This window comes from Lampetra fluviatilis (assembly GCF_964198595.1).
Source record: "Lampetra fluviatilis chromosome 45 unlocalized genomic scaffold, kcLamFluv1.1 SUPER_45_unloc_1, whole genome shotgun sequence".
NCBI lineage: Eukaryota > Metazoa > Chordata > Hyperoartia > Petromyzontiformes > Petromyzontidae > Lampetra > Lampetra fluviatilis.
In genome coordinates this window covers 1,611,823-1,635,576 of record NW_027620425.1, presented here as the reverse complement: position 1 = coordinate 1,635,576, position 23,754 = coordinate 1,611,823, and the positions used below count along the sequence as shown (strand labels likewise).

Genomic DNA, 23,754 nt, shown 5'->3' with positions numbered 1-23,754 from the left:
GTATGTCTGTGTGTGTAGTGTGTGTCTGTGTGTGTGTGTCTGTGTGTGTAGTGTGTCTGTGTGTAGTGTGTGCGTCTGTGTGTGTGTGTAGTGTGTGTAGTGTGTCTATGTGTGGGTGTGTCTGTGTGTAGTGTGTGTGTGTGTCTGTGTGTGTAGTGTGTGTGACTGTGTGTTTGTGTCTGTGTGTGTAGTGTGTCTGTGTGTAGTGTGTGTGTCTGTGTGTGTGTGTCTGTGTGTGTGTGTAGTGTGTGTGTCTGTGTGTGTGTATGTGTGTAGTGTGTCTGTGTGTGTAGCGTGTGTAGGGTGTGTGTGTGTAGTGTGTGTGTCTGGGTGTGTAGTGTGTGTAGTGTGTGTAGTGTAGTGTGTGTGTGTGTCTGTGTGTGTCTGTATGTGTGTAGTGTGTGTGTGTGTCTGTGTGTGTGTCTGTGTGTGTGTGTAGTGTGTGTAGTGTGTGTGTGTCTGTGTCTGTTTGTGTGTGTCTGTGTCTGTGTGTCTGTGTGTGGGTGTGTGTGTCTGTGTGTGTGTCTGTGTGTGTGTGTCTGTGTGTGTGTAGTGTGTGTCTGTGTGTGTAGTGTGTGTCTGTGTGTGTGTGTAGTGTGTCTGTGTGTGTGTAGTGTGTGTGTGTCTGTGTGTGTCTGTGTGTGTGTCTGTGTGTGTGTAGTGTTTGTCTGTGTGTGTGTAGTGTGTGTGTGTAGTGTGTGTGTGTCTGTGTGTGTGTCTGTTTGTGTGACTGTGTGTGTGTCTGTGTGTGTGTAGTGTGTGTGTGTCTGTGTGTGTGTCAGTGTGTGTAGTGTGTGTAGTGTGTAGTGTGTGTGTCTGTGTGTGTGTGTCTCTTTGTGTGACTGTATGTGTGTAGTGTGTGTGTGTGTCTGTGTGTGTAGTGTGTCTGTGTGTGTGTCTGTGTGTGTGTGGGTGTGTGTGTGTCTGTGTGTGTGTGTCTGTGTGTGTGTGTGTCTGTGTGTGTGTAGTGTGTCTGTGTGTGTGTGTGTCTGTGTGTGTGTCTGTGTGTGTGTCTGTGTGTGTCTGTGTGTGTATCTTTTTCTGTGTGTCTGTGTCTCTTTGTCTGTGTGTGTGTCTGTGTGTGTGTCTGTGTGTGTGTGTCTGTGTGTGTCTCTGTGTGTGTGTCTGTGTGTGTCTCTGTGTGTGTGTCTGTGTGTGTGTCTGTGTGTCTGTGTGTGTGTCTGTGTGTGTGTCTGTGTGTGTGTGTGTCTATTATCTGAACTGGTCCTGGGACTCCCCTAGGTCGACTCAGCCTCAAATGAGTACCCGGTGCGGTGTGTAGTAAACATCGTCACTGGGGAGACAAAGGCGGCCGGGCGTGGTGCTGGCCACCCACCCCCTCTGTGTGTGCCACAGTGCCGGTAGCCTTCATAGGCTGTGTGTAACAGCACTTGCCCCTGCAGCCCTGCTAGAGGCTACCTAGGGGATCTTTGTCTGTACGTGTTTACAGCACTTGCCCCTACAGCCCTGCTAGAGGCTACCTGGGGGATCTTTGTCTGTACGTGTTTACAGCACTTGCCCCTACAGCCCTGCTAGAGGCTACCTGGGGGATCTTTATTTGTACGTGTTTACAGCACTTGCCCCTACAGCCCTGCTAGAGGCTACCTGGGGGATCTTTATTTGTACGTGTTTACAGCACTTGCCCCTACAGCCCTGCTAGAGGGTACCTGGGGGATCTTTGTCTTTGTCTGTGTGAGCTCCAACCGGCGGGAACCGGCGTGTGTGAGGATTTCTGTTTTTCGTCTCCAGCACCACACAGACAAAGACAAAGCTCACCCGGGTAGCCTCTAGCAGGGCTGTTGGGGCAAGTGCTGATACACAGATACAAAGACAAAGATGTCCCGTACAGCCGTAACAGACTGTAGGGGCAAGTGCTGTTAGCGAGTAGCACCTATGAAGGCCGGCACGGCACACGAGGGGGTGGGTGGCCAGCACCACGCCCGGCCGCCTTTGTCTCCCCAGTGACGATGTTCACTACACACCGCACCGGGTACTCATTTGAGGCTGAGTCGACCTAGGGGAGGCCCGGGACCAGTTCAGATAATCATCACTGGTGTTGGCCGTGAGCGGGAATCGAACTCAGGACGCCAGGTTCGTAGTGCAGCGTAGCGCTAACCACTACACCCACCACTCCCCTACACACAGACACAGACAGACACATAAACACACAGACCAACACACATACAGACAAACATACACAGACACACACACAGGCACAACAACAACCGCCATTCGCCACTAAGTGAAGGTGACGTCACCACGACGCTTGTGCCAGGCTAGGTGCACCTTGAGGCCACGTGAAGTGTCGAACGCCCGCTGGCAGGAGGTCACGGGGCAGACCCAGCAGGTGCCACGGGTCGACTGACCGAGATGACCGAGATGACTGGCTGATGCACCACCTGTGCCCCCTACTGTGCCAACTTGCTGTGCTTTATCCACCCGGCGCTCCGCTCGTTGTTGTGAGCGTCGCTCCTCCGCCCTCCGTTGTTGCTGGAGGGCGACTGCCTCCAACTGCCCAGTAGCGTCCTTCACGAGCCTCCTCCACTGAGGCCGATCCTGACACCGCTGGTACCAGTCATCGGCAAGTCCACTCAGCTCCACGTCCTCCTGTACCACATCACTCCATCTCTTCTCTAGCCCGTGACGCGCCCGTTTAGCCCACTCGATCAGGCCGAACAAAAGCTGTTGAGGCATGCGGTGGCTGGGCATGCGGGCTACATGACCCAGCCAACGCAGCCTTGCCTGCCGGAGGAGCTCACCGATGGGACTTTGCCCAGATCTTTCAAGGATTTGTGAGCTCCTCACACAATCCAGCCTGGTTAAACCCAGGATGGATCGTAGGCAGGCCAGCCTAAATGTTTCCAACCGACGAAGATGCTCCATTAGGGGGGTCCACGTTTCGCAAGCGTAGCGAAGGGAGGGAATGACCGTGGCCGAGAAGACCTGAAGCTTCGTGCGGAGCGACAGACCAGGTAGCTTCCACACAGCGTTACGCAACCGATGAAAAGATAATGCCGCTCGACTGATTCGGAGTGAGACCTCTGCTGTTAAACCCTCTCCCCCAGGACGTCACATAAATGCTCAGCAAATCTGCAAACCTGTTCCTGGGGTTGGGAGATTAGATCACCGTTTTTTCCCCGAATTCTTTTGTCAAGGCGCTCTTCCGCCCTCCATCCCAGCTTAAATATACGCTGCCAAGCCTGGTGGTGTTTCATTCAGACGCTGTCTTTCCGACAGACCTGTTCTTCACCTGAGGACGGCTGCTTGCGTTGTGGCCGAATCGTCGTGAGAATTATTTTATTATGTTTTATTTTTATTATTTTATTATTTCCCTTCTACGTGATGACTTTACCGAAAGAACCAAGAAGATGAATCCCTGCAGTCACGAAAGAAGCTTTAAATCGAAAAGAGCGACATAGCCAAATGGGTCTTACCTGGTAAAATACAAAGTTGAGTTTATTCAGAGTTCAAAAACAGGAGTTGTTGAAGATTATTTAACCATTTGTTTAGCTGCTAGACCTGCAGAGAGTGGCTTTGTCATTTGGTGGAGTCTGTCCTTGTCCAGTTTAACGAGCCCTGTTTGTGATACATAAAAAATAGGAATAGGCTTAACAGTACCAAGGCAATGCAAGTTTCAAAGCATGAATATCTCTGGTTGAGCAGTGATGCCTTGCAATAGGTATCTGTTTGGTATTTGAACATCTAAACATCTCCGATTTTAACTTCCAAAAAGGATAAAGGGGCCGTCCATAAATGACGTCACGCACACTAGGGGGGTTTGGGAGGGGGTCAGACATTTGTGACGATGTGTGACGAGGGGGGGAGGGGGTTGAGAAATGTGACGTCACATCAAAATGCGCAACTTTAAATAAATATAGACAACACGTTCTACTTAATTAAATAAACTTTTTCATAAAAGTATTTTCCTACAACATCAGAGTGCAGCGCCACATTAAATACGCACTACAATGACAATAGTTTAAAGCGATTTGAAGCATGTTTTTTTTTTTGGGGGGGGGGCAGAGCTTTGTGACGTCATATTTGAGGGGGGGGGGTCTGACTTTTTGTGAGGCCGTGTGACGAAGGGGGGGGGGGGTCAAAAATCGTCCAAAATCGCGTGACGTCATTTATGGACAGCCCCAAAGCCTCTTCTTAATTTGTTCAAAATTTCGATATCGGCAAATAGGCTCCATAGATAACCCTGTTTGTGCACCATTCTCCGTGTGTAGGTACAGTATTTACATTGTTGGGTTTTTCCGGTAATTTTACTTTTATTAATTAAAAATTTTCACCCACGTGACTTTACCGAAAAACCCCAAAAATATGAATCCTTGCAGTCACGAAAGCTTCAAATCTAGAATTGTAGGTATTTGTTCATTCCTTGATGTCAGGCTCTACAGTAAACAGGAGGTGACTGTGTGGACGTAGGGCATCTGTTTAGGATGTCAATGTTAACGTGAAACGCGGGTTTGTGTTTTTCAGGATCCCCTCTCTGTGTGTCTCTGTGTGTCTCTCTGTGTGTCTCTGTGTGTCTCTCTCGGTGTCTCTCTGTGTGTCTCTCTCTGTGATGTCTATCTCTGTGTGTCTATGTGTGTGTCTCTCTCTGTGTGTCTATGTGTGTCTCTCTGTGTGTCTCTGTGTGTCTCTCTGTGTGTGTCTCTCTGTGTTGTATCTCTCTGTGTGTCTATGTTGTGTGTCTCTGTGTGTGTGTCTTTGTGTGTGTCTCTCTGCATGAGAGTCTCAGGTCAGTACCAACCCAGACTCAAACTCGAGCTCTGTCTGCCACCTGGTGGACAAATCAGCGAATTGTCGTGATGTGAATCCGAAGTTTGTTTGATTTAAGTGTGTTTTCTCTCTCTGTGTCTATATTGTGTGTCTCTCTGTGTGTGTCTATGTGTGTGTCTCTCTCTGTGCGTCTCTGTGCGTCTCTCTCTGTGTCTCTGTGTGTCTCTTTCTGTGTCTCTGTGTTGTCTCTCTCTGTGTTTCTTTGTGTGTGTCTCTCTCTGTGTGTCTCTCTGTGTTGTGTCTCTCTGTGTGTCTCTCTCTGTGATGTCTCTCTCTGTGTGTCTCTCTGTGTCTCTCTCTGTGTGTCTCTCTGTGTGTGTCTCTCTGTGTGTCTCTCTCTGTGATGTCTCTCTCTGTGTGTCTCTCTGTGTCTCTCTCTGTGTGTCTCTCTGTGTCTCTTTGTGTGTCTCTCTCTGTGATGTCTCTCTCTGTGTGTCTCTGTGTGTCTCTCTCTGTGTGTCTCTGTGTGTCTCTTTGTGTGTCTCTCTCTGTGATGTCTCTCTCTGTGTGTCTATGTGTGTGTCTCTCTCTGTGTGTCTCTGTGTGTCTCTCTCGGTGTCTCTCTCATGGTGTATCTCTTTGTGTGCCTATGTTGTGTGTCTCTCTCTGTGTGTCTCTGTGTGTCTCTCTCTGTGTCTCTCTGTGTGTCTCTCTCTGTGATGTCTCTCTCTGTGTGTCTATGTGTGTGTCTCTCTCTGTGTGTCTATGTGTGTCTCTCTGTGTGTCTCTGTGTGTCTCTCTGTGTGTGTCTCTCTGTGTTGTATCTCTCTGTGTGTCTATGTTGTGTGTCTCTGTGTGTGTGTCTTTGTGTGTGTCTCTCTGCAAGAGAGTCTCAGGTCAGTAACCAACCCAGACTCAAACTCGAGCTCTGTCTGCCACCTGGTGGACAAATCAGCGAATTGTCGTGATGTGAATCCGAAGTTAGTTTGATTTAAGTGTGTTTTCTCTCTCTGTGTCTATATTGTGTGTCTCTCTCTGTGTGTCTATGTTGTGTGTCGCTGTGTGTGTGTCTCTGTATGTGTCTCTCTCTGTGTGTCTCTCTTTGTGTGTCTCTGTGCGTGTCTCTGTGCGTGTCTCTCTCTGTGTGTGTCTCTCTCTGTGTGTCTCTGTGCGTCTCTCTCTGTGTTGTCTTTCTGTGTGTGTCTCTCTGTGTCTCTGTGTGTGTCTCTGTGTGTGTCTCTCCCTGTGTGTCTCTGGGTTGTCTCTCTCTGTGTGTCTCTGTGTGTCTCTGTGTCTCTCTGTGTGTGTCTATGTGCGTGTCTCTCTCTGTGTGTCTATGTTGTGTGTCTCTCTCTGTGTGTCTATGTTGTGTGTCACTCTCGGTGTGTCTCTCTCTGTGTTGTATTTCTGTGTGTGTCTCTCTGTGTGTCTGTGTGTCTCTCTGTGTGTCTCGGTGTGTCTCTGTGTGTCTCTGTGTGTGTCTCTCTCGGTGTGTCTCTGTGTTGTCTCTCTCTGTGTGTCTCTGTGTTGCAAGGCCGTAACTATAATAAATAAGCTCAAAATGTCTCCCCCAACATATTGATATACAAAATAATTGCTCTGCCATGTAAATTAAAAAAAACAATTTGCTAAACCTTGGCCATAATATCTGGACTTGTCTTCATATAAATCAACGCATAGATTTCTGTTCATACGATTGTTGTTATTGTTGTACTTGACTAATCCCTAATCTCTGCCATTACACACAATGAAACAAGAAATGGTAAAAAATTTTTAAAAACAGAGCAATGTAATACAATATACTGTTAGACATTATTGTAAAAATATAATAAAAAGTCCAGCCCATGTGTTCGTGAACATTTTTTTTTATTTAAGGCAGAAAATAAGTTTTCAAATTTTGATATTTTTCTGGGTTGGGACCCCCAGACACCCTGGAAGATTTGCCCCCCCCCCCCAATGTTGACTGCATGGCTACGGCCTTGAACAGTTGAACGACAGCACAAATCGACTGCAACTTAAACAGAAACAACTCACGCGAACCGGAGCTGGGTGTGAATTCAAATTGGTGACGATGCCCTTCCTGGAAGGGGGGTGGAGTCAACGTCTAATCCAGGTCGCGTCGGGGGCTGTGCGAGGTTTCACTTTCGTCGTGAGTGCGGATCGTGAGGCACTCTGCTCCACCACACACTCGCCGATACACTCACTGACTCGCTCAGACACTCACTGACTCACTTGAGACACTCACTGAGGCACTCACTGACTCGCTGAGACATTCACTGAGACACTGAGACACTCACTGAGACACTGAGACACTCACTGACTCACTGAGACACTCACTGACTCACTGAGACACTCACTGCGACACTCACTGACTCACTGAGACACTCACTGAGACACTCACTGAGCCACTCACTGACTCACTGAGACACTCACTGACTGACTGAGACACTCACTGACTCACTGAGACACTCACTGACTCACTGAGCCACTCACTGACTCACTGAGACACTCACTGACTCACTGAGACACTCACTGACTCACTGAGACACTCACTGACTCACTGAGACATTCACTGAGACACACACTGAGACACTCACTGACTCACTGAAACACTCACTGACTCACTGAGACACACACTGAGACACTCACTGAGACACTCACTGAGACACTCACTGCGACACTCACTGAGACACTCACTGCGACACTCACTGACTCACTGAGACACTCACTAACTCACTGAGACACTCACTGACTCACTGAGACACTCACTGAATCACTGACTCACTGAGACACTGAGACACTCACTGAAACACTCACCGAGACACTCACTAAGACACTCACTGAAACACTCACTGAGACACTCACCGAGACACTCACTGACTCACTCACTGCGACATTCACTGACTCACTGAGACACTCACTAACTCACTGAGACACTCACTGACTCACTGAGACACTCACTGACTCACTGAAACACTCACCGAGACACTCACTGACTCACTCACTGCGACACTCACTGAAACACTCATTCACAGCCATGGCCACCGCAGCCGCTCCTGCTGCTGTGTCTGAGGAGCTCAGCTGCTCCATCTGCCTGGAGGCGTTCGACTGCCCCTCCACGCTGAGCTGCGGCCACTCGTTCTGCCTGCGCTGCCTGGAGGCCGCGTGGCAGGCGGCCGGGTGCTACTTCTGCCCCCAGTGCCGGGACGAGTTCCAGCAGAAGCCGCGGCTGAGCAAGAACGTGGCGCTCGCCAATCTCGTGGAGGAGCTCAGCATTGGGGGCGGTGGCGGGGGGGAAGCCGGGGAGGAGAAAGCGACGTCTCCGCGGTTGTCCTGCGACAGCTGCCTGGACGGCGACGTCCCAGCCGTGAGGATCTGCGTGACGTGCGAGATGTCCCTCTGCGAGTCCCACTGCAGGCGCCACCTGCAGAACGCGAAGTTCAAGGGCCACGCGTTGGCCGAGCCGGGAGCCGGCGCGCAGGTGCGCAAGTGCCCGAGGCACGGGAAGCTGCTCGAGTTCTACTGCGTGCGGGACAAGAGGCTGGTCTGCACCAGCTGCGCCATCGTCGGGGAGCACGTGGGTCACGAGTTGAGTAGCGTGGAGGACGCGCACGAGGAGCGGAAGGTGAGCGGAAGGCCGTTCAGGGACGGGATCCACACGCCCAGCGCTCACGGTTTAAACAAATGAACCTGACGGCATTGGCCATTGGACGCCTCCCCCTCGCCCGGGGTATCGAATAATACAAAATGGCCGAGGCAATCGAATATTTTATTTCTGGGGTCACTGGTTTTTTTCCGGGGGGTGTATCGATCAATCCGAAATCGGTGGCACTCTGTGATGTCGAAACGCCAAATATCGGCATGGAAAAGATCCGTTATCGACAAATGCAACTTCGAATGGTTGTATTCTTGGTTCTTTCGGTAAAGTCACGTAGAAGGGAAATAATAAAAATATAAACATTTCAAAAAATATAGTATTATTTCCCTTCTACGTGACTTTACCGAAAGAACCAATAATGTGAATCCCTGCAGTCACGAAAGCTTTAAATCGAAATTCGAATGGTTGCATCGCGTACAGCCCATCGGGATGAGTTGTTTGCCGCTGCGTCGCCGACCATCGACAAACTAAAAACGACTGCGTCGCGGCCATTATCGTAATTAATTAAATTTCGATTTAAAGCTTTCGTGACTGCAGAGATTCATCTTCTTGGTTCTTTCGTTAAAGTCACGTAGAAGGGAAATAATAAAATAATACAAATAAAACATAATAAAATCACGTTTCGGCCACAACGCAAGCAGCCGTCCTCAGGTGAAGAACAGGTCTGTCGGAAAGACAGCGTCTGAATGAAACACCACCAGGCTTGGAGCGTATATTTAAGCTGGTTTGGAGGGGGAAGAGCGCCTTGACAAAGAAATTTGCATATCAAGAGGAATTTAGCATATTTATGGGAAATGCAGATATGGGATTAGTCACTACTTGTGGAATGCGTAAGAGGTGGGGTGGGGGGGTTCAAAGTCATATTATGCCCGTGCATTATGCAGGATTAGTAGCAACAAAGGGAGGGAGTAGGGTTAGGAGTAATAAAGGGAAGAAATGTTAATAGTATGGAGCTGCAGCAGCTAAACCACCACGTAAAAAACTAAAATATAAACTACATCAGTATCATCAATATACTAAATATACTCTCCAATAAGCTGAGCTACTAACAGTAATTCATTAATGCGTTTTTTTGGCGACTCCGTCCCCCACTGCACAACATCAACGCTGCGACCCGCCTGGCACGGATCATCCTGTTGTCATGTCGTGTCCGAGCCCAGCGAGGATGAATGCCGCAGTCATAAACAAAACTTAAAAACTTAGAAACTTTGAATGGCGCATCGAGTAGAGCTCGTCGAGAGGAGGAATGGATTTGCCGTATCGTTCGCCTTCAACGGACATCAAATGTTCTTTGGGTCTTTTGATAAAGCCAATGGACAGATTCAAATAATTTTTCGATTTAAAGCTTTCGTGACTGCAGGGATTCATCTTCTTGGTTCTTTCGGTAAAGTCACGTAGAAGGGAAGTAATACAATAATACAAATAAAACATAATAAAATAATTCTCACGAAGTTTCGGCCACAACGCAAGCAGCCGTCCTCAGGTGAAACTCAGGTCTGTCGGGGAGACGCTGTCTTGCGTTGTGGCCGAAACGTCGTGAAAATTATTTTATTATGTTCTATTTTTATTATTTTATTACTTCCCTTCTACGTGACTTTACCGAAAGAACCAAAAAGAGATTCAAAGAAAATAACAAAACCCATCTACGTGACTTTACCGAAAGACCCAAAGAATATGAATTCCCACAGTCACGAAAGCTTTAAGTCAAGACATAAAATGCGAGCGAGAGTTCGGGACGCTTGGAGTGAAGGGAATCCTTGAAGACCCCGCGTGTCTCTCGCGCTTGCCAGAAATCAAGACTCCTCTCGTTCTCTCGTTGAGGACCTCTGTGCCTGCTCGTCACTCTGGTAGTAAGGCTCCCGCGACCAATGCTACCCATAGGTTTGTTTCATTCTGGTTAGATCGCGCAAATATGAAGGCGCGTCATTAAACACCGCCACCATCGTAGACGGCCAATCTGTAAGGGGTTTGTAACGTCGACGAAAAGGTGGTGCCGGCCCTGGCTTGTCGCTTGATGATGCTGGTTGCTGCTGCTGTTGTTGTAATTACCGACGCGACTTAACGGTACTCGAATTGTTCATAATCAACGTTTTTGGGTTTAGATCGCGTTATTTATAAATTTGTCGTAACCCTCCACCACCCGACACGGCCAATCAGTAAAAAAGTTTCACGTTGACAAAAGACATATAGTTCACTGCTTTAGCCCACCGGTGTGTTGAAGCGTGAAACCACAACATTTACAAGTTTTGAGTACTGTGACGTTTCGCTGGTAATTGCATCCAGCATCATCGGGCAATTCGCCAGAATTGTGACTGTCTCAGTGGGGTTTACTCTTTAACACAGACGGATTTATTTTGCTGCTGTGAATTTTCAATTGATAAGCTATACACTACACTACTACACTGTACTAGTGATGAATTGGCATGTTCTGTTCACGTGACAACCCTTACTAGTTGGCTGTGCCAGGTGGTGGCGGCTCTAATGACACACACACACAGGTTAAGAACCACTCGTGTGGAGGTGACGGACCGGGCGTGAGGGGTGGCACCACCCATGAAGGACCAGAGTCTCACCCACACCCCCCCCCCGCTGGCGATGTCTCGTTTCTAAATCTACAGACGCGCGTAGCACGGGAGACACGTGCGGTGGACGAGAGGAGGAAGGAGGTGGAGGGGTCCGTCAAGCAGATGGAGGCCGCTCGCAGGAAGGCTCAGGTAGCGTTGTCCGTGCCCGACTCCGTTGGTCCACTTCCCCGTGACCTCCACCCAGCGCCGAAGTCGCGATGGTCGAAACAAATTTTCGAGAAATCTTCGTGCGGCCTCATGGCTTTGATGCCTCTTGACTACGCCATTCACCGTCTTTGGGTTGTAATGTGAGGATAAATCTAGCTCACTGACGTATCACAACTCGTCATGATGATTGGCTCTGCCGGTCCTGGTTTAAAGCCAATGCGGGGGAAGCCTAGGGGCGTGGCCCTGACGTAACGGAAAGGTGACAGCTGTAAGTAGAGGATTGGTTCTGCTGGTTTTGGCCACAGCCAATGGGGAAATGAGTCAGGGGCGTGGTCCCGGGAGCTTACGAGGGAGCCTGGAATATTCCATGGAGGCTAACCAGGATTGGTGGAAACGTACCACGTGACCCGGGTATTAAATAGGGGTGGAGACGAACGACACGTGGTCAGAACGGGAACGAACAGAGGAAGGGGCCACGCGGGAGCGGGGCTCCGGGTTGCCACGTGGCGGTGTGTCTATCTATCCCTCTCACGCTGCCTGCCAGCAGTGTGAAGGAGAGCTGTAATACAAGTTGAATAAAAGACGGATTCCAGAAGTCGCCTCAACGACCTTTATTACAGGGTCTTTCGTGACTTTACCGAAAGACCCAAAGAGTATGAATTCCTGCAGCCACGAAAGCTTTAACTGAAGATTTACATCATTCACTGTCAAACTCAACATTTAACCGCGAGGAGGTTGCACGTCTACCGCATTCAATGGCCGTGGGGGGGGGGGGGGGGGCAGGGGTCAGCTGACTCGGCATCGCGTCTGCAACCTCCTGTGGCAAAAAAAGATAAAATAATGTGGAGTGCCAAGGATTGTCGAGGTGAAGCTGCGGCGTAGCTGCCTGTGGGCGCTGGTACGGACACAGAGAGAGGCACGAACCCCGCACAGCTGTCATCTCGCGTCGTCCCTGATCGCGTCGCCGGAGTCGGACCCACGAGTGACCCCGAGTTTCAACATCTGCTCGTTACGCTATCAAATTTAAACTTTACTTACGTAGCACAATGTGTGCTTAACATGCGAGACGAGGTGCCTCACGGGACAAAATATAGTCACTTTAAGATGTTTTCTTGTTCGTGTTTTTGTTTTTTTGTTTGTTGCGGTTGCACTCGATTCAAGAGCCGAATGGCTCACAGGGCAAAACCTAATAAATGAAACTTGAAATGAAACTTGCAACGACCTGCTGTATACCAGGCGAGGGAGGTAACATCTCGCCACGGACGCAGTGGCTCACGCCTCAGGGAGCCAACCGTGGTGCCCGCGTCTCCGCAGGAATCGGTGGCCGGGATCAGGTGTCGCGTCGTGGGCAAGTTCGCCCGCCTAAGAAAGGCTCTGGACGAGGACGAGACGGAGGCGCTGTGCCGCGTGGCCGTGAAGGAGCGCGAGCTGCTGTCCCGGATCGACGAGGACATCGCTCGTCACGAGCGGGAGATCGGGGAGCTCCGGGCGACGGCCGCTCGCCTGCGCAATCTGCAGAACGAGAGAGACTCACTCACCTTCCTGCAGGTGGGGAGCGCCTCCGTGTCAGACCCCGTTTGGGTGTCCACAATAACAGAGCGCGCAGTGGCAGGGATTCTAGATTTGAAGTTTTCGTGACTGCAAGGATTCATACTCTTTGGTTTTTTCGGTAAAGTCACGTAGGTACAAATAAATAAATGAAAAAACAACTAAATTAAATCACGACGTTTCGGAGGCAACACAAGCTTCCGTCTTCAAGTGGAACCGCTACAGCCAAATTCACTGAAGATGGAAGCTTGTGTTGCCTCCGAAACGTCGTGATTTAATTTCGTTGTTTTTTCATGCATTTATTTTTATCTACGTGACTTTACCGAAAAAAACAAAGATTATCAGTGGCAGAGACTCGCTCACTTTGCTGCAGGCCTTTGTGTGTCAGACGCCGTTTGGGTGTCCAGAATAACAGAGCGGGCGGTATCAGAGGGACTCGTGGTCCCAGGGTGGACACTTCACCCATCTCTCTCTCTCTTCCACAGGGACACCTGGAGGAGATGCGCAGGTACGGATCCTGAACGTCTCACAGTTAAACACTCAAAACACAGGAGGTGTGTGTTAGACACACGGGCTGTGTGTGAGACACGGGCTGTGTGTGAGACATGGGCTGTGTTAGACACACGGGCTGTGTGTGAGACACCGGCGGTGTGTGAGACACGGGCTGTGTGTGAGACACGGGCTGTGTGTGAGACACGGGCTGTGTGTGAGACACAGGCTGTGTGTGAGACACTGACTGTGTGTGAGACACTCGCTGTGTGTGAGACACGGGCTGTGTGTGAGACACCGGCTGCGTGTGAGACACGGGCTGCGTGTGAGACACTGACTGTGTTAAACACGGGCTGTGTGTGAGACACTGGCTGTGTGTGAGACACGGGTTGTGTGTGAGACACGGGCTGTGTGTGTGAGACACGGGCTGTGTGTGAGACACTGACTGTGTGTGAGACACGGGCTGTGTGTGAGACACGGATTGTGTGTGAGACACGGGCTGTGTGTGTGAGACACAGGCTGTGTGTGAGACACTGACTGTGTGTGAGACACGGGCTGTGTGTGTGAGACACGGGCTGTGTGTGTGAGACACAGGCTGTGTGTGAGATACGGGTTGTGTGTGAGACACGGGCTGTGTGTGTGAGACACGGGCTGTGTGTGAGACACTGACTGTGTGAGAGACACTGACTGTGTGTGAGATGGATCCTGAGTCTTCCGATGCTGTGGTTACACGAGGCTGTGTGTGATGCTGTTTGTTGGTGGTTATCCCAGAAGGAAGATACTAAAGAAATCTGCACCTCCACCTCCCACTTCCCTGGACACCACCACGATCAGCTCCCTGGAAAGATCCATGCGCAGACTCCTGCCTCTCGTCTGTGAGTTGCACTGCACTTCCGTGCTCCCCTCCTTGATCAACTTGCATTCTATTTCTAACGGGCAAGCCCACCGAGCTAGCTACGTAGCTCTCTGAGCAGCGTGAGATTGATCCTAGATGTGGAGGAGGGATGAGAGAGAGAGACAACAGTGAGCCGCCCCAACTCAGTCTTCGTCAATCCTCGTGGCTAGCTCAGACGCGCGTCTTGACTTTCGCAATTCCCGTTGCCTTCGCGTTTTCAGTGGCTGACTCGGAGACGCTGAGGGTAAGGAGACACTCTGGTTTATTGACACGGGCTGATGGTTAACACTTTTATAACTCGTCTCTAAATGAACTACGGCCTCCCAGCGAGGACGGCTGGTAGACCGCCTGACTGGCGACGCCGAGCCGGTGAAGACTCCGGCAGCACGACGGGGATCCCACTCCACACGACAAACCCCGAGGTCCCCTTTCCTGGGGGCCCCTCTCTAGCACTGGGGAGACAAAGGCGATCGGGCGTGGTGCTGGTAGCCAACCTCTCGTGTGCCGTACCGGCCTTCATAGCTGCTGCTCGCGAACAGCGCTTGACCCAAAAGCGATTACGCATTCGCCATCGCGACTGCTATGCGAACACTGTCTCTGTCATCGCCACAGATGGATGCTCACCAACTCTGGATCCAAGCTCGGCCCACGACAAACTCCGGATTTCCTCGGATCTCAGGACGGTGACGCTGACCGCTGCCTCCCAGGGTCGCCCCAATCACCCGCGCCGCTCTGACGTCTACCACCAAGCCCTGTGCTCGGAGAGCTTCTCGTCGGGTCAGCACTACTGGGAGGTGGACGTGGGGAGTCGCTCGGGGTCGTGCCGGATTGGAGTCGCCTACACGGCAATCAAACAAACAAAAAGTGCAGGCGGCGACTGCTTCCTGGGATGGAGCGACGGCTCCTGGTGTCTACAGAAAGTCGACGGCAGCTTCTCGGCGTGGCACGGCGGGGTAGTGACATCACTGTCGGTGCCGGAGCCTCCGCGGAGAGTCGGGGTTCACCTGGACTGGGAGGCGGGGCTGCTGTCGTTTTACAACGCCGAATCCATGGCGCCGTTGCACTCGTTTCGCCAAATCTTCGTCGAGCCCCTGCATCCGTGGCTGTACTTGGGGCTTTGTACATCCGTGACGATCGTGGATCTGAGCGGCGCATCCTGAGAGAGGCGAGCGCCGTTTGCTTGCCCATGACGATTTTTCGGTGGTTTAGGAGTGCACGGCTCTCGGATCGAATGCGGGGCAGGCTTCGGCAAAGCCAAGTCGAGAAGTAGCGACGCAAATGATGATTTTAATTTTTTCTCCCAAAAAAATTTGCAAACAACCAATTTTTCTTTCAGGAGCCGCAGCGTTCCGCGGTGACAATTTCGAGACGGTGGCAACCTTTTTGTTAAATGACCCGTCAAGAGACAGACCTTACTGATTGGCTGTGTCGGGTGGTGGCAGGTTTAACAACACATTTATATTTCGATTTAAAGCTTTCGTGACTGCAGGGATTCATCTTCTTGGTTCTTTCGGTAAAGTCACGTAGAAGGGAAATAATAAAATAATAAAAATAAAACATAATAAAATAATTCTCACGACGTTTCAGCCACAACGCAAGCAGCCATCCTCAGGTGAAGACAGAGCTGTCTGAAAGACAGCGCTCCAATGAACACTGCTAAGCTTGGCAGCGTATTTTAAGCTGGGTGGGAGGAGAAGAGCGCCTTGACAAAGGAGTTTACATATCAACAGAAGAATTTAGCATTGAATAAGCTGTGTTAATGTGAGAGAATTAGCAGGATGTTAAAGTCAGAAATTAGCATGTAACTGGGAGATTAGCATGATGTTAATGTGAGGAATATCAACAGAGGCATTTAGTATATTGACGCTAAAGAACTGCAACCATCCACTATCATGTTGTGGCCGAAACGTCGTGAGAATTGTATTTTATTATGTTTTATTTTTGTTATTTTATTATTTCCCTTCTACGTGACTTTACCGAAAGAACCAAGAAGATGAATCCCTGCAGTCACGAAAGCTTTAAATCGAAATCCGACAATGATTTTAAGTCTTCAACGTTGCCTCATTCGCCGCTTTCTTCTTTTTTGGCGCCAAAAGTCTGAATACAAAATGGCGTCGGAGACTCCATTTTGTTTCATTTATAAACAATTCAACGGAGCGTTCATAAATTTGTTATGGAAATTCTGAGGTAAATGTGTGCGCATATAGCGACGGGAAGGCGGTTACAACGTTTTGAATGGTAAATGACGAAAGATAAAGGTGTAGCTTGTTGAATTTGTTAATAATGGTTTAAGTGTTAATGGTTAAAACTTACAAAATGGCTGCCTTTGTTTTGTGCGTTTGGCGCGAGGCGAGTTGGTTCCGCGATTTGGTCGAGATGACAGCAGTGGACTTAAAACTATCGTGACTGCAGGAATTCAAAAATGAAAATAATAAAATGTAATTAAAATAATTAAAATAACTAAATAATAAATAGAAAATAAAAGCAAAACACCACACAATAAAAATAGTAAAATAAAATGTACATATATTTTTTTATTTTTTTTATTTAAATGTTTAATTTTCATTAACTTTTTTTTAGATTTTTTTGTTTTCTATATACGTGACCTTTACCAAAACAACCAAGAATACGACTGCAGTAATTTCATTCAGATAGACGCATATTTCTTTCATTTATTCACAATTAGTACAGAACCAATGGCCTCGCAAATATTATATTAGGAGTTATTAAAATGCAATTTATCTTTGCTTAAAGCTTTCGTGACTGCATTCATTCATATTCTTTGGGTCTTTCGGTAAAGTCAGATTGGTTCAAAGAAAATAAAAATTTAACGTCGTAGTTTGTTATTTTCTTAGAACCAATTTGACTTTACTGAAAGACCCAATGAATGAAAATGACAAATTTTTATTACACCTAAATATTTTTTAATTGCCACATTATTATAGCGGGTTTGAATTGGAAACGTAGGCCAACAGGAGGTCTTTGTGTAAGTTTTGTATTCAGTGCTGGTTCAATAGGACATGGGGGGGGGGGGGGGGGGGAGGGATATGAGCAGAGTAGTGGATTGTGGCATGCAAACTAAAAACGGAAGTATATTGTAAGTATATTATATTTTCATGAGACCTCCTTTGCCAGTGTCAAAATATAAGAATAGGTTACCCCTTTTGGCGTCCTCTGGTCTAACGCTCTTTGAGACTAGGCTAAAAAAATATAAGTCCCTGGTGTGGACCAATCAATTTAAAAAACACGTTTCTTCGGAGTGGGCAGGTAGGAATTTGGTTGGATAGCACATTCGTGCACGAGACAAATAATCCCTGGTGGGAAGTGTGGAACCCATTGTTTCTACCTAATTAAACATACCATGCCACCAACCCACCGTTTCAATAATGGCCATGCAATGCAGAATGGAGGATATGAAGCTCGATACTCTTTGCTTCTTTCGGCAAAGTCACGGTGAAAAAAAAAAAAATAACCAAAGAGTGTGGATCCTTGCAGGCACGAAACCTTGAAATCTAGAATGATATGAAGCTCAAAGTAACTACAAAAATCCCTGCGAACAGCAAATGGTGAAATGTCCATGTCCATAAACATTAGAACCTCGTAAAAATGTAAATTCCTTACATGAAACCACAAACATGCAAAGAGAAAATTGCAGTGCAATGCAGAAGGCGTTTATTTGTAGTCAGCCACAATTATTCTTTCAGAACATTTGATCAAAAACGGAACAAAACGCAGCTCTATTTCTCAGTAGCACGGGCGGTCATTTTGGTGTAGGTGAGCCCCTTGTAGACGCCACTCAGGGGAACGTCAAAGAGAGCGCCGTTCATGCAGGTGATGCGCAGCAGGGCCGTGTACGGGAGGTCGATGTTTGCACGCCCGATTTTGGCGACAACGGTGACGGTCTTGTGCGGAGGAACCGAGACGGGGAACGTGAGAGTTTCCATCCGCTCCTCAGATTCCTCCAATGCGTGCGTGGTCTCCGAGCTCAAGGTGAAGCTGAACCCGGTCTCCACCTCCACGACCTCAGGGATGCCTGCCGAGACGGTCAGGCTGAAGGTGAACTCGATCTTGTTGGTCGTAGACCACGATGACGTTTTGGTTATCTTCTTGGAACTCTCGAACGTGTAAGACTGCATGACGCTGGTGTTGTTCGTGTACTCCATTTCTTTAATCTCCTCCATCTGCACGTTAGGCAGAACCTGGTGCATAGTTGGGTACTTCATGTTCTGGATCACAGACGACTTGACAGCATTGATGAAAAGGAAGCCCATGGAGTCAATGTCGGCCCCCGCTCGGCCCTGAACGCCCAGGCAGATGCCAGAGCCCACGTCGATCTTGTACTCGGTCTTGAGCCCCCAGTCCGTCATCTTGGCAAAGAACTCGCGGTTGCGGGTCGTTCTGAACTTGATGGCACCCAGACGCGTGCCGGCCCCATTGCCCCACAGAGAGAGCTGCGACATGAACTCGCCCGACTGGAATTCAAACTGCTGAGCAGAGAAGTCCACGGTGCCGAATTTCTGCCTTCGCCCGTCAGTCAGCCACACCTCCACGCCCCTCACTTGCCAGCCTCCAACGCTCACGGAGATTTTCTGCAGCGTGGCCGCATTGTTCCTCCCATCAAACGAGAACGCATTTCCACCTTGGCCTCCAATGATGTGCAGCGTCAATGGGTACGACATTATGTCAACCTGGATGGAGACAGGAGGAAGGGAAAGCATGTTTCAAGCCAAGTATTCTTGCCTTATCATTTACAAAACAGAATCAGGACTACAGTTCACTAGCAACTGTAGTTCAGTGTACCATTAGTGTCTTAAAATATTTCGGAAGGGCTGAAAAATAGTGGGCACCAAAAAGTGCGCAATAGCCATTTTACATGTTGTTAAATCATGTTTTAAATCTTCAGCACGTATGCAACTATAAGCAAACCTAATCCTTGTCAAAATTATTACCGTTTTAAGATTTAAATTTGTGGAATCAATAGTAAAGGAAAACGTGCACAACACAATGAACTCTCTGCTGATCTATTCAATTAGTCCTTCAAGCACAAGCGTGCTCGCTCATGGAACTGCGGGCATTGTTGGTGGCAGAGTATCAAAACTAAATTCCCATACATTTTTCTCCCATCAAACAGCAGGATAGAGAATGGTCCATTCCACAACCCTCGATCCACTCGGCCACAGTAGACCATCATGCAGTGGGGCAATGCAAGAGGGATGCACGTGTCACGTTGCAGTAGCACAAATACCTTTTTCTTTCCACGAACAATGAAAAGCTCGGATAGACGATCCAGGGACTTGGCTGAAGGCGACCTAGACGGGTAATACGAACAGAAGCAGTTGGATTAAGGTAGTGTGGGGAAACCAGCTTAATCCTATAATCTAAGGCAACAAGGTTTGCATGTGCCGATCGCCCAGGCAAGAACCATCCTGGTCAAAAAAGTAAACAGCAGAGGTTTTTTAGAGCACAGGCATACTGCAGTGGTCATTAGGCGTTGCATCATATTAGTGTGGAGAAATTTATGACAGCACTGTTTGAAAATGGGCTAAGTTAGACCCTTCTCACCACTTACAAAAGCAGTCCCCTCCGTGAAGAGTAGATGCGGTGGGCCGTCTGTTCCCTCCTTTATATCGAGGGAGCGCACGTCACGTGGTACAATCACGCGGGTTTGCCTTCCCATCCCTGGCCAATCATGGGGGTCGGAGGGAGAAGGCAATCATCGCGAGTCAATCAGTATGATGATTCACTAATTGGATCGGTGGCGCTTCCTGCACTCGTTCCTATTTTGCGTGAGACTCCGTTAACGAGCCCAGCCACGTGCGCTCGGGCCTCATAGACGCAATCACGCCCCCCAAATGAGTATATGTTGAGAGTCCATTGAGGGAGCTCACATCACGTGACATAATTACGCGCGCGTGACTCCGCCCATCTTCCCCTCCAGGCCCATCATCGGGAGCCAATGACAGCGGAGATTCGCTCATTGCACGCGCGCCCATTGTGTGAGGCGCCGTTCATGAGCCAAGCTACTGGCACGCGCCTCGTTAATGCGATCACGGTCCCGATACCAGGCCGTGAGTCAATTGAGTTGTGTATTCAAGTGATTTAAACGTTTTTTAAATCCTTTATATTAAGTTCGCTTGCTTGCTTGCGTGCTTGTGTGCTTGCTTGCTTGCTTACGACCGTGCAAATCTTTCGGTCGTTTTTTAACCCACTTCCCGTGATCCAATCGAGCTGACATTTTGCACACAGACTCGTTGTGCGTGACAATTTATTTTCGTGAAATTATTTTTTTCCAAAATTTTACACTGTTTAGGGAAAAATAAATAAATATTTAATTACCAATTACTTAATGCTGCCAGACAATCATCTGACCCATAGGTGGCAGCCATCTCAAGCCAGAGGACGAGAGGACTCTAGCCGCCACGCATATAAAGGATTTATAGTGAAAAACTTTGTTTTTACGGGTTCATTTTTTTTCTCTTTAACATAGTCCACACGAAATTGTTCAAATTAGCCTCGCTATCATCACCATCTGTAATTCATGTTGTTAATAAGTGCCTGATGGATTGAACTGAACGTGCGTCTGGAATTTTTAAAAAATCATTTGTTCAATTGTGGAATGCTTTGATTTGTCTGCTGGCCGGGTCTCCCTTGAACACGTTCCTTCGGAGTGGGCAGGTAGGAACTTGGTTAGACAGCGCATTCGTGCGATCCGTGTCACGCGGCGCAAGATGCGTGACACAAATCGAGGGCGCGGCTATGCACGACAGACAGACACACAAATACTCCCTGGTGGGCAGTGTGGAACTGTTGTTCCTACCTGTGTAAACAGGTATAATTACATTGTATGTTCAAGTTGATAATGTAATCCAATAATGAGGGTTGTCCCGTTTCTGGCAATAAAACAGGTGTGAAGATGTTAAAACACCAAACTGAACCCTTTGCAACGAATCATATCTGCATTAACCACAATACTTGTGGTGAACATGCAAACAAAAAAACATGCTCTGACTGTATGTGCATTGTCTTTGAAGCTGATTGGTCCACACCAGAGACAGCTTTCTTTAGAGCCTAGTCTCAAATAATGTTAGTATTAAATTCATTAGAAACAATTTAATTAATGTAATACTGGCAAAAGAGGTCTCATGATGTAGCTGCACAACCCGAGCTCTCAATGTCCTGATAGTGCGTTGTCTTTGTGATGTTCGCCTTTTGGCGTCCTCAGGTCTAACACTGTTTGCATTTTCACCACAAGTATATGTGGTTAATTCTAGATTTGAAGCTTTCGTGACTGCAAGGAATCATATTCTTAGGTTTTTTCGGTAAAGTCACGTAGGTAAAACATCAAAATTAATGAAAATAAAATAAAAGAAAAAGAAAAATCACGACGTTTCGGAGGCAGCACAAGTCTCCGTCATCAGGTGGGACCGTCACAGCCGAATTAGCTGCATCAAGTGAGGCAAACCTCCTGGCTACCATCAAAGGTTTGTACACGAAGCCATACAAATATACAAACACAGACATAATTTCAACCGTGATGATGGGTACAAACTTAGTAATCATTGGAAAGATGTTATCAACCACGCAAAAAAGACTTAATTACACTTTTTTGGACCATCTTATCTGACAGGCACTATTTTACTTTTACTTTACCGAGTGTTAACATCCCCAGTTATTTTTTGGCAGTGCTCTCTTCATTGTTCAGCCAGCATTGGTATAAACATGGGCATTTTCGTTCTTTTGTCTATCATGTGTATCAGACCTCCCCTCCCCCCTCTCTGTCCATTGTGTTAGCGTGTGCAGCAGCAACCGCGTCCAAGCCGTCGTCCATTGTTTTGGCCCCGCTCCCCCCCCCTCCCGATGCGTTGTACTTAGCACTCCGTGCTGTCTTTGAGCCCCGCCCCCATCCCTCCTGATACGTTCCATTCATTGGCTACCACATTCTGATGAGCCCCCCCCTCTCCTCCCCCCTTCAACTTGCTTATAAGGGATTACTTCTTGAATCATTGCCTCACTTGATGCAGCTAATTCGGCTGTGACGGTCCCACCTGATGACGGAGACTTGTGTTGCCTCCGAAACGTCGTGATTTTTGTTTTTATTTTATTTTATTTTCATTAATTTTGATGTTTTACCTACGTGACTTTACCGAAAAAACCTAAGAATATATGTGGTTAATGCAGATATGATTCCTTGCAAAGATTGAAGATTGGTGTATTAACATCTTAACACCTGTTTTATTGCCAGAAATGGGAAAACCCTATTGTCTTCATTAAATACTGGCAAAGGAGGTCTCATGACGAACTTATATAATTAATGTATTTATGTACTTATATTTAGTGGCTTGTGTACTTTTTGAAAGAAGCTAATACCTCAGTCGACTTTACGTGGCAAGATAAAACGTAGTTTAGTTTTATTTCGATATTTTGTTTTACATGACTTATTTACGTTTCTCCCTATGTTACACCCCTATCGGTTTTTGTTTGCCATTGTTTGCTGCCAGTGGCGGCTCCTGCAAAATCTCTCAGGGGGGGCAAATGTCTGGATGATTGATAAGGATAAGGTCCACCCATGCAATGGATAAATTAACAGCTTAAGCATGTAAAGGCAACTTCACTTCTTTAATATTAATGAAAAATAAAGTAACTCTTACAATACATCTTGTTTGTTTCTATACTCACTATTAAAACAAACCACTCAAGTTTCTTTTATTAAAGATTCCACTAGGTGGCGATAAATTATATTGTTGGATGAAACGTGCTTACGTATGATGACGTAAGCATGTATGATGACGTAAGCACATTAGGGCGAGCCCTCCCGGAAGCCATAGAGAATGCATTGCAGCGCCCCCGTTCGAAAAAAAAATCTTTGAATGTAAGTCTATGGGAACACTCGGGGCGATTCTCAGCTGGAGGGAAATCGCCCAAAAAGAGGCGGTACTCCACAGAACGTAGCATGACGCTGATTGGACTATATCCAGAGGCACAGTGACGGCTAGCGTGACTCTGTGGTTGAATGACATTGGTGGTGCGTCGCCCAATCGCCCTAATGAAGAAATCGCCCCTGTTTGCTGCTGTAACTTGCCGTGACCACAGTGGACATCTGTGGAAAGTAAAGAGCTTCACTAATCATCGGGTTCCTCCTGCAGCTGTGGCAGGTTGGGGGCCGGCGGTGGAGCTTAGTGGAGAAGAGCACTCGTTTGCTCGATTCCATCGACAGGGGCATTCAGCAGTGGTGGTGGTGTTTGTTGTAGTGATGTTGGTGGTAGTGGTGTTGGTGGTGGTGGTAGTGGAGTTGGTGGTGGTAGTGGTGATGGTAGTGGTGGTAGTAGTGGTGGTGTTGGTGGTAGTGGTGGTGGTGTTTGTGGTAGTGGTGGTAGTAGTGGTGGTGTTGGTGGTAGTGGTGGTGGTAGTGGTCGTGGTAGTAGTGGTGGTGTTGGTGGTAGTGGTGATGGTAGTGGTTGTAGAGGTGGTGTTGGTGGTAGTGGTAGTAGTGGTGGTGTTGGTGGTAGTGGTGGTGGTAGTGGTAGTAGTGGTGGTGTTGGTGGTAGTGGTGGTGGTAGTGGTGGTGTTGGTGGTAGTTTTGTTGGAGGGGGTCGTCCCCCCTTTATCCCCCTTAAAAACTGGACACCTTTATTAATTTAGTTTCATGATTTACAATTAAAAATAAATTAAATGCACCCGCGATTCCTAATGTGAGGTAAAAAGTGAAC

The 23,754-nt window shown here is 48.1% G+C and overlaps 2 protein-coding genes across 2 annotated transcripts; one reads left to right on the top strand and one right to left on the bottom strand.

Moving 5' to 3' along the window:
* Positions 1–7,669: 7,669 nt before the first annotated feature.
* LOC144953777 (tripartite motif-containing protein 14-like) lies at positions 7,670–15,834 on the top strand. The gene is made up of 6 exons (XM_078884415.1): positions 7,670–8,350; positions 11,002–11,097; positions 12,430–12,663; positions 13,149–13,171; positions 13,924–14,027; positions 14,660–15,834. Exons 1-6 carry the CDS (start codon positions 7,763–7,765, stop codon positions 15,205–15,207), a joined length of 1,593 nt encoding a protein of 530 aa, XP_078740541.1. The 5' UTR covers positions 7,670–7,762; the 3' UTR covers positions 15,208–15,834.
* Positions 15,835–17,738: 1,904 nt separating this feature from the next.
* Positions 17,739–19,365, bottom strand: LOC144953789 (aerolysin-like protein). Its single transcript, XM_078884433.1, has 2 exons — positions 19,293–19,365; positions 17,739–18,735 (listed from the first exon to the last, which is right to left on the bottom strand). The coding sequence occupies exon 2, from the start codon at positions 18,724–18,726 to the stop codon at positions 17,785–17,787; it is 942 nt and encodes a 313-aa protein (XP_078740559.1). The 5' UTR covers positions 18,727–18,735; positions 19,293–19,365; the 3' UTR covers positions 17,739–17,784.
* Positions 19,366–23,754: the final 4,389 nt, after the last annotated feature.